Source organism: Rhinopithecus roxellana, chromosome 17, assembly GCF_007565055.1.
Source record: "Rhinopithecus roxellana isolate Shanxi Qingling chromosome 17, ASM756505v1, whole genome shotgun sequence".
In the NCBI taxonomy this organism is placed as follows: domain Eukaryota; kingdom Metazoa; phylum Chordata; class Mammalia; order Primates; family Cercopithecidae; genus Rhinopithecus; species Rhinopithecus roxellana.
In genome coordinates this window covers 19957760-19972900 of record NC_044565.1, presented here as the reverse complement: position 1 = coordinate 19972900, position 15141 = coordinate 19957760, and the positions used below count along the sequence as shown (strand labels likewise).

The window sequence follows — 15141 nt, the reverse complement described above, 5'->3', positions numbered from 1 at the left end:
TTGATGTTGTCCGAATTTCTCATTTCATAGATGGGTAAATGCCGGCTTAGCAGGGCGCCTGGAATGAGGTGACTGCAGAGGCTCGCAGACGTTAGGTCTGCCTAAACCGAAGCTTCCACCCTCCTCTGCCTCTGTGACTTTGGAACTTTCGGAGACTCAGTTTCCCTGTCTTAAGCCTCTGCTCCTCTTGCTTCCCCGCTGCAGCAAGTGAGAGTGGACTGGGTTGCCATGCCTGGCGGGTGCGGGTCGCCGGGCAACTTCGGAGTCTCCCCTTCCCCATCCGCCCGCAGCAGAAGTCCCAGCTCCCGGCGTTTTCTGCCTCTCGGAGAGTTGGGGCGTAGGGAGTGGCGGGAAGGTACCGGGTGGGAAAGGTCGGAGCTGCGTCACCGAGAGGCCTGCAAGGCCAGGGAGAGAAGGCCCCGCTGTGATTTGGGGAAGGGCCGGGGGGGGGGGGGGGGGGCATAAGTCACGTGCTCGGGGCTGTTGTGAAGAAGCGGACTGTCCTCTGGGAACATAGAAGCGCCCCCGACTTGAGTAGGGGCGGGGAGGGAGAGCCGAGGAGGCAGGTTCTGGGCCAAGGGGATGGGGTTGGGGGGAGGTAGGGAGCACGCGGACAAAGGAGGCGGCCGGCGGCCCAGCTGTTTTGAAAAATGCTTCCTGTTTCTTTAAAGGCGCTCGCGGCTCGGGCGGCCGGGGCTGGGGAGGCGGTGGCGGCGGGAGCTGCCTCCTCTCCAGGCGGCGGCGCTCACTGATCTCGCGAACTGGGCTTCTGTGTAAACTGAGGCTAAACAAACACAGATGGAGCGCAGCGGGCGTTCTCCAGAAATGCTGGCAAGGCGGCAGCGACTTCAGATGACACTCTGAGCGCTCCGGGAACCGACAGCCCGGCGGCTTCGCGAAGCCAGCGGCGCAGCTGCCCCGGGCGAGGGGGAGAAAGGGAGAGGAGAGGGAGGGGAGGGCGGGCGAAGGGGGAGAGCCAGAGACTCCTCGGCGCTGAGCGCGGCGGCGGCCCGGGCAGCCCCACGCTCCTGCCTCGCGCGCCGTCCGCGCCATGAAGCACATCCCGGTCCTCGAGGACGGGCCGTGGAAGACCGTGTGCGTGAAGGAGCTGAACGGCCTCAAGAAGCTTAAGCGGAAAGGCAAGGAGCCGGCGCGGCGCGCAAACGGCTATAAAACTTTCCGATTGGACTTGGAAGCGCCGGAGCCCCGCGCAGTCGCCACCAACGGGCTGCGGGACAGGACCCATCGGCTGCAGCCGGTCCCGGTCCCGGTGCCAGCCCCAGTGGCTCCGGCCGTTCCCCCAAGAGGGGGCGCGGACACGGCCGGGGAGCGCGGGGGCTCCCGGGTGCCCGAGGTCTCCGACGCGCGGAAACGCGGCTTCGCCCTGGGCGCAGTGGGGCCAGGACTCCCCACGCCGCCGCCGCCGCCGCCGCCGCCGCCGCCGCCGCCGCCGCCGCCTCCTGAGCCCCAGAGCCAGGCTCCTGGGGGCCCAGAGGCCCAGCCTTTCCGGGAGCCGGGTCTGCGTCCTCGCATCTTGCTGTGCGCACCGCCCGCGCGCCCCGCGCCGTCAGCGCCCCCAGCGCCGCAAGCGACCCCGGAGTCCACTGTGCGCCCAGCGCCCCCGACGCGCCCGGGGGAAAGTTCCTACTCGTCAATTTCACACGTAATTTACAATAACCACCCGGATTCCTCTGCGTCGCCTAGGAAACGACCGGGAGAAGCTACTGCCGCCTCCTCCGAGATCAAAGCCCTGCAGCAGACCCGGAGGCTCCTGGCTAACGCCAGGGAGCGGACGAGGGTGCACACCATCAGCGCAGCCTTCGAGGCGCTCAGGAAGCAGGTACCCGCTCCCCGCCGCACGCCCTCACTGCGCCCGGGGACGACTGCTGGAATGGGTGGGCGAGTGGCCCGGGCGAGATAGAGGTGTGTTTAAAGGGCAGGCCGCCCCACCCGGTCCGACAGTGGTGCCCAGACAGGTGTGGGCAGTCCTGGGGCAGTGACTTTGCCACAGCGTTGGTATGGATCATAGTTTTCAAAGTGGCTATAAAAGTTGGGTATCTCTGGCCCGAGCACCCCCCACCCTCAACCCCCGCCTCGGGTAACGCTGTCTGCGCGTCTGACTTCAGCCTCCATAGTTCACTTGTATGGCAGCGAGTATTTGCCTGCCGGAGTGCCCTGGGCGCGGTGCGGAGTGGAGAGGGGACATGTGGGAATCTGTCTTGGTCAGGGCAGGAAGAGGGGGAGCCTTCTCCAGGCATTTGGCATGGTCAGGGTCTTGGCCCCCCGTTGGTGGTGGCAAGCCCCGGAACGCTGCGGTGGGACAGTCCGGAGGCCCTTGTCAGCCCCTCTTCAGGACCCAGCAGTGATGCCCCGAACACTCAGGTTGCTTGCGGGCTGTGCACTCCTTGCCCTGGCATCCTCAAGAACCCGCACTACAAGCCTGTGCCCTCTCCCCACGGGTGGGCTCAGGAATGGGCTGGTGGGAGTCTTTCTAGGAGATCCCTTCCTTTCACCCGTGGTGAAGCAGGCAGCTCTGCTGAGGGGACTGCCTAGTTGGGGGATTCCCTCTGGGGCATCTTCAGAGACTAGTTCTGGGGTGAGTCGGGGACTTTTTAGTTTGGAGCTGGTGCGGGCTGCCCTCACCAGACAGTGCCCCTGCGCGAGTAGTGGAAGAATACTTAACCCAAGAATTACCTGTGATGGGGCCCGACAGTTGCTTGGGCTTCTAGGCTTCTTATTTTCTTAGCGAGAAGGAGCTGTAGGAAGGAGGTGGTGAGTTCTCTCCCACCCCTACACAGGGCGTGGGGAAGGGTTAGGGTAGATGTGGCTGGTTTGAAGGGTGTTTTTTTTTTTTTTTTTTTCCTTTTTCTTTGCATGCTCTGTAGCTGACTTGCTGTGTGACTCCAGGAATGTTGCTCAACTTCTCTGGTCTTTAGCCAGCAACAAAACATTTCAGAAACCATGATCTTCTTTTTGGATCACTCTCCTCTTCCTCCTGGGGTTTGGGGTGGAGTGGGGCAGTAGTGCCTGTGTCCATCCATGGAAAGGAAATTGGATCCCTGGAGGAAAGAGGCCACATGACTTTTGAGCCAAAGTGCCTTGCTTGGGCTTGGGGAAAGTGATGAGTGAGGTTGGGTGGGGGTGGGGGACGAGTGGCTGTCACAGACCAGGCTGGGCCTCTGCCCTCAGCCACACCAGCTGGAACCCTGGGCAGTGGGCCCAGTGGAGCAGTCAGTCCCACCCTAAGCCAGCAGCTCTGTGTCTGCATCGCTGGGTAGAGGTGGCGGTGTGTGGGGGATCCTGCAACCCATTCCCCAGGACAGAAGGATTACAGAAAGGCAGAGAGATACCTGTCCACCTGCCCACCTTGCCACTAGGGAAGCCCCTCCTAGACTGGGGAGGCACATGCCCAGAGCCTCATCGCTGTTGAGTAGCAGGTCAGGGCTGGCACCTAGGGGCTTTGACTGCAGGTTCTGGGCCCTTCTGCCCTTCTATTGCCCCTCTGTATGCTGAGAGAATACTCATCTGAGTGCTCTGTTACATCTTATGTGCCCGCTGGCTTTTACTTCGTTCAACAATCAATTCCATCTCATTTGATCTAAACAACAGCCTTGTCAAAACTGGATTGACTCATTTATAGTATGGAACACTGAGGCCCAGAGATGGAAGGAGACTTGTCCAAGATCACTTAGTGGGTTAGGGAAGATGACAGCAGTTTCTGGAATGCCCTCCTGGCCAAATGCCTCCCACAGTGCCATCTGTGTCAGCATCATGTATCACCCCCCAACCCCCAGCCTGTGATGTTTGTTAACAATCAAGGCAGGGTGCACACTTGGCAGACCCTTTGAGATGAGATTGTTCATCCTGGTCTCCTTTTACTCCCCCCATTACCGTGGGATATTCTCTATAAAAAGGGCAAGTTCAGTGTATCTAAGCAGAAGGCACACCCATGCCCTCTCAGGGAGAGAGTGTGTATGCAATGCAAACACACCGGCAGGTACACACACACATGCTCCTTACACGTGCTCAAGAGCACACACAAATGCATGGTCACAGAAGTGCCTGTTCCTGTTTGTTTCCTCCTTGCCCCAGCCGTTCTGCCCCTTCCCTAGAAAGGCTGCCAGGCCATAATGGCACCTGCCTGTTAGCTGGGAAGGAAAGAAATACAGCCAGGACATTTCTGGTTGTAGAGCCAGGGGCCAAGGCCGCACCCACCATGTCCCCCTCACCACCATGGCACCCATTCGATAGGGGAAGACCTGTGTTCTGGAGGAGCCCCTTCCTCCTCTGGGTCTCAGTCTTCTGGGTAAAATGTATTCCTCACCGCCTCGCCCGATCCAGACAAGCTGCAGCTCTGGAGCTAGGCTCGGGCCTGACTGAAATGGGTCCTTGGAAATGGGAAAGGCAGATCAGCTCTGCCTGAAATGGGGCCTTGGCCAGTGTGGCACCAAGATGGGTTCTGGGATTGTGGCTCTGGCCTGGGACTTCGTTCTCCTGAGTAGCTTCCTGATGCCATGAAGGAAGCACTGACCTGGGGAATTGGAGGCCAGGCATTGAGTTGTCCTCCCCTGCATGCCTTCTATGTGGCTGTGGACAAGTCACTGACCCTTTCTGGGCCTCAGTTGCTGAAGTTGTAAAATGGTAATATTGCTGACCTCATCCACAGTGTTGAGAAGAGCAAGAGCAAGTGAGGAAAGGAAGGAGGCCTATAAGAGCAGTGAACATTTCTTTCCCTTCCCTTCCTTTTCCTTCCTTTCCCTTCCCTCCCTCCCTCCCTCCCTCCCTTCCTCCCTCCCTCTCTTTCTTTCTTGACAGAGTCTCTGTTGCCCAGGCTGGTTCATGTGATTCTTCCGCCTCAGCCTCCTGAGTAGCTAGGATTACAGGCGCACACCACCATACCTGGGTAATTTTTTGTATTTTAGTAGGGATGGGGTTTCACCATGTTGCCCAGGCTGGTCTCGAACTCCTGAGCTCAGGTGGTCCACCCACCTCGGTCTCCCAAAGTGCTAGGATTACAGGCATGAGCCACTGTGCACAGCCAGAGCAGTGAACATTTCTTAAGCATCTCCAAGGTCCTCAGGGCTGGGCAAGGTTCTTGACAGATGAAGCAGTAAGAATTCTTTAATTATTTTAATAACTGTCACAGAAACTAGCATTGAGCACATGCTTACTTTGTACCAGGCGTGGTGCTAAGCTTGTTATGTGTATTAGTTCATTTAATGAAATAGATACTGTTATCGCACCTCCTGCCCTGTTTCACGGATGGTGACTGAGTTTCAGAGAGCTTATGTAAGTTGTCCCGGTCTTTTGCCACTGCACGTGGCCTTGTGGGTTTTGTGCTACATGCTACCTTGGCACACCGTTTGCCAGACTCCAGGGTGGCGGTGCTTCGTGGCAATGTATGGTGGCAGCCTGCGTAGTTGTGGGCCGCTGTTACTGTGGAGCTTGGGTTGGACTCCCAGGGCCCCGACTCCTAACAGCTCTGCTCCTCAGCCTGTCTAATGTCCTGGAGCCATCTACCCTCAGCATGAGGAAGCCAGACAGGCTCCTACTGTGTCATAATCCACCGTCGTCTCAACCAGGAAGGGAGCAGGGAGGGTGGCTGCAGGGCTGCAGATGGGGAGGTGCAGGTGAGAGAGAAGCCCTCTGGTCTGGTCTAGGCTGGGTGATGTGGGGCAGATGGTCAGGCCATAGCACATGCCACCAGCACAGCTGCACCAGAGCCCTCCCCACTGCCTCATGGAAGGCCATGTGTGCACAGCTGGCCTGACCGGGGAGTGGGGCTGCTCCCTGCCAGGTGGGAGGGGTCAAAGGGAAAGGCCGGCTTTGTGGAGTGGTGAGGGACGGGGCCAGAGTGGCAGGACCTACTGTCTCACAAGCTGTGCCCACCTTTGGGGCATGTGGTGTGCGTGTGGATTTTCTCTCTCCCCTCAGAGCCCCTCAGTGTTGATGGAAGATGGCAGCAATGGAAGGCAGTGCGGGGCCCGGGTTTCTGCTGTGGTCCTCTCCACGGAGGAAGGACATGCCAAGCAACTGGGACCCAGGCTATCTCCCCTGCTGTCCCTGGAGCCTCCCAGTGGGTCCTTATGGAGTGAAATCAGGGTTGCCCTGGAGGGAGCGTGGGAATGGTGCTCTCAGCACCTCCCTCACTGTGAAACCCCACAGGGTGCAAGGAGGGCATGGGGAGTGCAAAGCAGCCTGTGCACCATCCCCTCAGGCAACAAGGGACAGGCCTGCTTGCACTGGGGGCTCCATGCAGGTAGGTAAGGGTGACAGAGGCCTTCCTCCTGTTCCTTCATGTCCGCAGTTACCAGGGTGGCTGCTGTGGAGCCTCACTGCACTGACTGAGGCCTTACCTGAGCCTGCTGTGGGGTGTCCGTTGTGCTCTCTTCCCATTTTACAGATGAGGACACTTACAGAGAGGTGACACAGATTGCTTAAGCCCACAGAGTGACCAGGATCTGTACTCAGGCCTGTCTGGCCCTGGGGCAATAGCTCCTAAGGACCAAGACCCAGTTTCTCAGGGTCCAGCCTGGTGGCAGTGCAGGAGGTTGGGATTTTAAAGGACCTATTTAGATAGACTTTGGGAAGGACATCGAACAGCTCTGGGTAGAGTGGCTTCACGTTGGGAATCCAGCACTCACTGACATGAGACGATCAGATGATAATTTCACTGGAATCCGGTGCTCTTCTGTGTGTAGTGGATGTGGTGCTGTTGGAGCTCTATGGGCTCAGGAGTCTTGGTGGGCTTCCAGGAGGGCATCTTGGGCTGGGTCTGAAGGGTGGGCAGGAGTTGGCACAGAAGCAAGAGCATGGAGGGCTTTGAGGCCTTTCCTGCATTCTCTGGTGGGTTCTCGGCATTGCTTCTTTAGGAACTTTTCCCTCATTTGCCCCTGCGATCTCATTCTGAGGTAGTAGGTGTTCTAATGCCCATTTTACTGATGAGGAAACTGTGGTCCTGTAAGCTTATGGATCTGCCTAAGGTCACCTGACTGGCCAGTAGTAGAGTCAGGCCCTCGGGCTCCCAGGCCAGTGCTCTTCATGTTTTTTCATGCTTGCTGGAACTGGGTCCGGCTTAGGGTGGGTGGGGTGGAATGTTTTGGGGGCATATGGGACCTTGCGAAAATGCCAAAGTCTGCTCCTCCAAAGTTTAAAAATCCTTGTGGGATGAGCACAAGGCAGATCCTTTTACTTTCCTGGCAGTTGGGCAGTCTGTCGGGAGTGGGAGCCAGGTAATTCTGCCTCCTCTTTTGGCCCGTGTCCTCTGACCAGGGTGAGCCGACAACTGCTGTGGGGGACTCTGTAGGCGGTGGGGGTGGGTGGGCTCTGGGCCTTGCTGTGGATACTCTAAGAGGGATCTCATGGCATCATCAGCCCAGAACTCTCCATCCTTAGCTCAGTGGGGTGGGCTGCCTACCTCCCCATCTTAAGCTATAGACACTTATTCAGATCCCCAAGCAGTTCCTGCTGGCTAACTGGAAAGAGCCCAGCTAAGCCACAAGTTCAAAACCCAGCTCATCACTCACCAGCTGAGAGATCCAGGAAATTCCTACATGCCCGAGAATCACACGCTTTTCTGTAAAGTGGAAGTGGCCATTGCTACCTCATTGGGCTGCTTAAAAGATGAATACAGACATTGTATTTGAAACATCCACCCTCTGCCTGGCCTTAGTAGACGGTAATAACAGCAAAGTGGCCTGGGCCCAACAGTCACGGAGAATCTGTGCTGCTCAGACTCCAGTGGAAGCTGCTTGATATAGTCCTTGAAGCTCTGTGGGCTGCCCAGGCATTGCTACCCCGACTTTCCAGATGAGGAAACGGAGGCTCTGAGGAGTGAAGGCACTTCCCACAGTTACACCGCTTGTAAGTGCCTGGAATTCAGACCAGCTAGCTCTTTCCACCATACTTCAACGTCCTAGAACCAGAACGGGTACTAAATTCTCACTTTGCAGTGGCAGCCCAGTCTGGGGTGACTCTGAGCTGGGCTGTTGGGGGCTGAGGGGCTGCATCCTGGAGCATGGGCACCAGGAGGATCTGGAATTGGCCAGGTGGTGAGGAGCTGCCCCTAGGGGTTGGGGAGGAGGAGAGGTGAGCAACCTGAAAGAGGCCTTTGGTGTCCCGTATGTGGCTACCTCTGGTGTGGTGGTGGAAGCTGGGAGAGCCTAGTGGCTATGTGCCTGGTGTCAGTCAGATGAGTTTCTGACTCCAACCAGGTCTTAGCTGAGTGATCTGGGGCCCAATATGTCATCTCTGTTTTTGTGTGTACAGATGGTGGGGAAGGTTTTAAATGGGCTAATACTACCTGTAAATAGCTTCCACAGTGTCAGATATACAAGAGCTCAGTGGATGGGTTTCTTCTTGTTAGATCTAGAGCTTGACAGAGACAATAGGGCAAAGTGACATATCTAGGACAGAACTGTCCCAGAACCTGGCATGGAGACCTCTAGATTGGCCTTGGCCTCAGCTGTCACTTTGTGGTCCTACAGTGAACCTGGATCACAGGTACAGATCCCTTCCAAAATCCCTGCTCCCTCCTGGAAGCCCAGCTGTTACAGGCCAAGGGCTCAAAGAGCTGGGTCTTTAAGGGAAACTCGTAGTGTGGCCTCTGTGTGAAAACAGTGCTGAGGGCTGTGTCACAGAGCTGCACCCAGTCCCCAGAGCCTCCCTCAGGCTGCCACACCCTCCCTGGGGTGAAGAGGAGGCAGAAGTGCTGGCTGGCCCCTGAGACCCCCTTCCCTGCCCCAGGACTACCAGACCTTGTTTATTTGTTCAGGCTGATAAAGCAGAATTCCCTGGACTCTGGCTGGGAACGAGCAAAGTGCATTGTTCTGCCAGCATTTCTGGGATGGGTTTGGAGCTGCAGCCAGCCCTGGGAGTGGGAGATGGGGTGAGGGGTGGAAATGCATGGGAATTGGCTTTCTCTGTTGCCTTCCTCTCCCTCTCTGGGTTTCCTAGTTTCAGCACCCCCAGAGGGTGGAGGGTGGGGCAGGCACGTGTCCTGGCTCCAGACCTCCTGCTTCTCACCCCCTCTGGAGCCCCTCTTTCAGGACCTTCTGCAAAACCAACCATAACACTTTCACAGACCTCTATCAGGCCTTACTCCATGCAATGCACACATCTCATCTCATTTAATCCTTACCACCTTGTGAGGTCAGTCCTGTTCCTGATACAACAGGGAAACCGAGGCTCAGAAAGATTCTGTCCCTTGCCCAGAGTGTTACAGCTAGACAAAGCTAGAGCCAGGAGTTGAATCCATGTTACAAAAAGGTACACTTAGCTTTATGCCAGATAGCTTCATCTTCATCATCAGAGAGAGGAAAGGTGTTTGAGCCCAGTTCAAAATATTCCAGAGTGAAGATCCAGAGGGAGAGATCATTGATTTGTTCACTCATTGCCTCAATCAACAAACCCCTTTGAGGGCCTGTTACTGGCAGGACCTGTGCTAGCCTCTGCAGACGTAGGCCTTCCCCCCACAGTTCATAGGGAGACTGAGCACTCAAGAGCCACAGTGTGGGCAGTTAAGGACAGATGGGGTGCTATTAGGGCACTATTGAGGGCAAGCTGTCCCTCCTGGTGTAGAGTAGGGGAGGTCAGGGAAAGCTCTTGGACACAGTGAGGTTTAAAGTGAGATCAAAGTGGGTGATGTGTTTAGGGTCCCCAGTCTGGGGTGACTGTCTCATTCATGCTTTTTCTCCATGCTCAGGAATACAGATTTTCATCCTTGGCACTATTGACATTTGGGGGCAGGTAGTTCTCTGTTGTGGGGGCACTGTAGGATCCTGTGCGCTGTAGGATGTTTAGCAACATCCCCACCTCTGTCCCTGCAATGCCCCCACTCCCCTAGGGGACAAAATCATTCCTGGTTGAGAATCACTGGCTTGAAAGAATGCCTGGCATATGGCGGGAGCTCACTAAATACTTGTGTAGATGCATCGTGCCGTCCCACCCCCTGTGGGATACGGGTTCATCAATGATATGGATGACATGTGTAAATCCTGAAGAGCCATAGCGAGGAGAAAACCAGGAGCCATAGTTGCTGGGTTTTTAGCCCTTTAGGTGAACAGTGCATTATAGGAACCGTGGGGTCTTAATTAGCATCTATCAGGTTGATTTTGTGGAGCTATTTCCAGGTTCCAAGACAGAACTCTGTTCAGTGTACCGCAGTCTTTGGAGCTTTTTGCTCATGCAGCACAAATATTGGTGGAGAGAGGTATTAAAAAATCAAAGGCTCCATCTTTCACCCCATACAAATCCCTGTGCAATTAGTGAGGAGCTAGTTGGTGATGAATCATTGACAAACGTGTCAAGTTTGTTCAGTGCCGTGAGTGTGTATTATGCCACTGTTGTCTGCCCAGCAGCACCCCAAGTCCTGAGGGCACCGAGTAAAAAATTTTTAAAAGATGAAAACCAGTCATGTTTGTGTCTTTCCAGCTGAGCACTGACACTTTCCTTCCTGTATGTCCCCAGAGTCCCAGGTGTGACATTATAACCTCACTCGAGCATAAGTTCTCTGAAGTAGGAATCAAGTTATTCACTGTTGTACTCCCCAAGTGCCCAGCATAACAGGTGTTGCTGAATGAATGAATGTAACATCAGAGCTGAAAAAACAAAATGCCTGTTCTCTCAGAGAGATTCCTGCTCAGGAGGGTGGAGGACAGAGCTCCGTGGTGGTTGTGGAAATTCACTGAGCTTCGATTCATACTGACTGGCTGGCAGGCATGAGCCGAACCTGTTTCTTCCCCTGCAAAATGGGAATGTGGGTACATCTCAGAGCAGATGAGCCGACGTGTGTGTGTATGTGTGTGTGTAAACAGCAGGTGCATAGAGCAGATCACAAGACCAAGGTGAAGGGCCCAGATATACCGTAGACAGGCTGCCTCCCATGCCTGGCAGGCTGGGCACCACGCCCCTGCAGCCCCTCCTGACACTTTCTCCCCTCAGGTGCCGTGCTACTCGTATGGGCAGAAGCTGTCCAAACTGGCCATCCTGAGGATCGCCTGTAACTACATCCTGTCCCTGGCGCGGCTGGCTGACCTTGACTACAGTGCCGACCACAGCAACCTCAGCTTCTCCGAGTGTGTGCAGCGCTGCACCCGCACCCTGCAGGCCGAGGGACGTGCCAAGAAGCGCAAGGTATGCACCAGCCTGGTGGGCGGTAGCTTCTAGGGAGCATAGGGGAGGCAGGGACAGGAACTTGGGGGTGCCCTGCATATGCCCAGAATTCTGAAGGGGCCAGAGAGATCAGCTCTTAGAGGTTTGCTGGGAGTTGCCTCAGCTTCAGGGCTCCTCAAATGCCTGGGATTATAGGTGTGTCTCTCCTCCTGGTAACTGGCTGCTGGGTGGCCTTGAACAGTTACCCAGGGGAGAGGACTATTCATCTGCAAAGCCCCTTCCTGGCCTTAGGTGCTCTGGTGCTGAATTCCTTGGGTGGCCCCCGATAAATGTCATACCAGGACAAGATTCCCCTGAGCAGGGTGACAGCCCAGGAGAGCCCTTTGGCAGGTTTTGGGAGGGTGACTTGGCCTGTGGGTTATCTGAGGCTATGCATTAAGGGGGGTGATGGTCATTCATTCATTCATTCTGGAGAGACTGATGAAGCTCCAGCCACGTTCCGAGCACACTGGGCAGGGGTATAAAGATGACAAACATATGATCCTGGTCCCCATGCAGCTCACAAGAGGGTCAGGGAGACCCTCTTGTAAGTAGATGAGGGCAGGAGCCCTGTGCTAGGGGCAGTGGAAGCCCAGGTAGAAGAGAGACAGATTTCACCCTCCTGCCCATGGGAGTTTGAAAGGGCATCTTAGTGTTAGTGATGTTTCAGCGGGGACCAGCAGGACAACCAGGTCACCAGGCAGATGAAGAAGGGAACAGCATCCGAGGCGGAGGGAACAGCTTGAATGAAGCCTGATGTGGCTGGGGAAATGCGTGCAGGAGGAAAGGTGTTGGGCACAGCTACAGGGCCCCAGATGGCCAAAGCTCTGGGCATTCCCAGTCAGGGGTCAGTGCTGAGCAAGGCTTAGTGCAGCCCTCTGGATCTTTGTTCCCACGTGGCTTCCGGGGAGAGCCACAGAGAGTGAGACCCAGTCTATGTCTGTGAGGCAAGATGCCTGTCCCCGCCTAGGGCAGGGGGCAGACCCTGTCATTCTCCATCCATCCTTTGCGCTGCCTTCTTCCTTCCTGGCCTGCCCCTCCCCCATCCCTGATATTCCTCTCCAGACCCCTTTCCAGCAGGCCCTTCTGTGGGTTCTCCAGGTTTCCCAGAGGTCCCCCACGGACTCCAGGCTCATGCCAGGGAGGGCACCTCCTCAGGGCTCCCCGCTGCTGCCGCCACGGTAACTGCACATTGTATTCCTGGGAGTGCTTTAACGTGGACCAATTAGACAAAATCCTCATCAAGTGGGCAAGAGAGGAAGCGCCACTGGTGGCTCTGGGCAGCTTTCCTCTGGTAAGTGACACTGGTAAATTAGGGCGTGATTGATGGCTCCCGCGGCGCTCAGTGACAAAGGAGGTTTGTAAACTCTCGGTGAACTTCCCCTGGCATTCAGGCGGTCTGGAGGTGTAGATGGGCAGAGTGGGCAGGCGCCCCGTCTCCATCTCAGCCCCTCACTGCCCTACCCCCACGCCTTCCTCTTCACCCAGGGAAGGCAGAAGCGCAGCATGGAGGTCCCACCTTCCCTTTGATTGAAGCAGGGTCTTGGGCTGGTAGGAGGCTGGATGCCTGGCTGGTGAGGAAAGAGGGACAAGTTGGGTGGAGAGGCCCAACAGAGCCAAGCTCTTGGCTTCCCCTGAAATCACCTCAAATCTAACATATCTTAGACACCATGTGGGCCTAGGCCAACCTCCCCATTGTGGAGAGTCTGGGACTTTACCTGAGGCTACGGATTGTGGTTAAGAGCATCACACAGCCCTGAGTTCAAGCCCCGGCTCACCACCCACCAGCTGTGTCATCGTGCACCCATTGCTTAGCCTCCTCCGCCTCAGTTTTCTTGTTGATAAGTGGGGACTGTGGAAATACTCACTTATGGGCCACTGTGAAGATGAAAGGAGTCACTGCAGGAGAGCGCAGTGTCTGCATGGTCGCCATCCTCAGGGTAATGAGCCCCTAAAATGCTTGAGCTCTGAACTTGAGGCTCATCCTATGGGGCTTACTTATGTGGTGAAATTGCCCTGGAGGGGGATTTTGGGGGTCGAGATGGAAGTTCCACGGTAGGAACCATCTGTTTCCTCTCCACCCTCCCTCCCCAACACCCAGCCAGGGCCTGAGGGCACTTCCTGCCTCCTGCCCTCTGTCTTTCCCAGCTGGATGAGGAGGTCACCCAGCTGGGACTCTGGGAGGTGGGGTCTGTATGTCTTTGCCCTAATGACCTTCATGGTCTCACAGACTCACATCGTATGTGTGGTGACACATTTCTCATATGAAACCCCTCAGGAAGCCCTGGCTGGCCCGGCGTCTCCCCATGGGGGCCGGTGTTCATAATTCCAGCCCTTCCCAGACCAGCCCCTTCCATAGTTTTATCTGGACAACCAGGATTTGACCTGGCAGCCTTTGCAAGTATGGGTATCTCAAGCAGCCAGATTCCTTCCCAGCTCGGGACCCCTGGAGTCGCTGGAACCCTCAAGCTCCCAGGCGGCCCTTTCAGGCAGACCCCGTGTCCCACCTCTGGGCACCTATGCTTTTGCTGCCATAATTGCTAGCTGTCACCCTCCCTGTCTGTCTACCTGTCTTTCTCTCTCAGTCTGGCTCACACTGTCCCCTCTTTATCCACTCTCTTGGTAGGAATGTGTGGCCCCACGCTGAAGCCCAGCATAGCTGGCTTTAGCTGGTCCCCTCGGCAGATGTCCTGCCCCAGGAGTGGACTCGTGGGCCCTGAGACTGAGTGGCCTGGAGCCCCAGGGGAGGGTACTTCCCTGGCTCCTGGGGCTGCTTGTCCTTCCCTTTTTTGGGGGGGCTTGAGATGGCCTGAATGAGGAGCACATCTTTAGATATGTCCTGGCTTTTGAATTGCAATTGGAACCTCACCAGTTTTATTTTCTTCCTTTTGTGACCCCCCAGCCTGGGCCTCTGAGGCCCCACCTCCATTTACAGAGATTCTGTTTGGGGAACAAACCCCCAGGACGATCGAACCAACATTCTTTCCTCACGTCTGGGACTATTTCTATGAAAAGACTTGCAAAGGTCTACCAGTAGATTGCACCTGGTTATGAGTTTTTGGGAAGAGGTGACTGAGAGTACGCAGTGCTCACGGCGCTCAGTCCTGCCACACCACAGCCTGGGAGCCAGGCAGGGGCCAAGGGAAGCCCAGGAACTTACAGCATGTGCAGTGAGGAAGAACCCCTCTTCCCTACCCTTCACCCTCTTCAGCAGGTATCCACCCCCTGCCCCCAACAAGGCATGTGACTACTGTAGGGGTTCCCCGAGCAAGAGATGGGAATCTCAAAGTGTTCCTTGGTATTCTGCCCTCCCCTTCCCTCCCTTCCCCTTCCCTCCCCTCCCCTGCCCTTTCCTCACTTCCTCCCTCCCTCCCTCCCTCCCTTCCTTCCTTCCTTCCTTCCTTTCTTCCTTCCTTCCTTCCTTCCTCCCTTCCATCCTTCCTTCCTTCCTTCCATGAACAGCTATTGAGTGCCCTCTATGTACCAGACACCGTGCAGATACAAAATAATTTACCACATAGTCCCCACCATTGTGCAGCGACTGAACACTTCTTGGTCTAGAGGATTTGGAAACCAGGAGTGGTTAGAGTGAGAAAAAGGAAAAGCAAACCAAAGAATTTCTGCTTCTAACACAAATCTCTAGCCATCAGGGGCCATCAGGAAGCTGTGGACTGTGGAGGGGACCCAGGAGGGCTGGGGAGATTGCCCGGAGTCCTTCAGGGGCACAGGAGGGTGGGAGAGGGGTGAGAACTAGAGCATTGCATCCAGACCTGCTTTGCCCTGTCTGGGCCAGGAGGTGGGTTCATGGGTTGGAGTCCGCACCACACAGGGTCTGGATTAGCACACAGTCCCTGGGCCACCACCCTGGGGCTTGCCTCTTGGCATCACCTTAAAGATGGCCCTGGGACAGAAGCGTGGGCCCAGTTTGAGCCTGAATGATATCACAAGTGTGTAGTTTCTCTGTGGGGCCCCTCCACCTGACTTCAGGCC

The 15141-nt window shown here is 56.0% G+C and overlaps 1 protein-coding gene across 2 annotated transcripts in view; it reads left to right on the top strand.

The window, feature by feature from the left end:
* The first annotated feature begins 547 nt into the window (after positions 1–547).
* Positions 548–15141, top strand: part of ATOH8 (atonal bHLH transcription factor 8) — a 34358-nt gene continuing 19764 nt past the window's right edge. For both annotated transcript variants that reach the window (XR_004054466.1, XM_010381990.2), the window contains exons 1-2: positions 548–1840; positions 10942–11133. Coding sequence is in view for 1 of the 2 variants with exons in the window: in XM_010381990.2 (XP_010380292.2) it covers positions 1052–1840; positions 10942–11133 (981 nt within the window). In the remaining variant the exon portion in view is untranslated. The remainder of the gene's footprint in view (positions 1841–10941; positions 11134–15141) is intronic.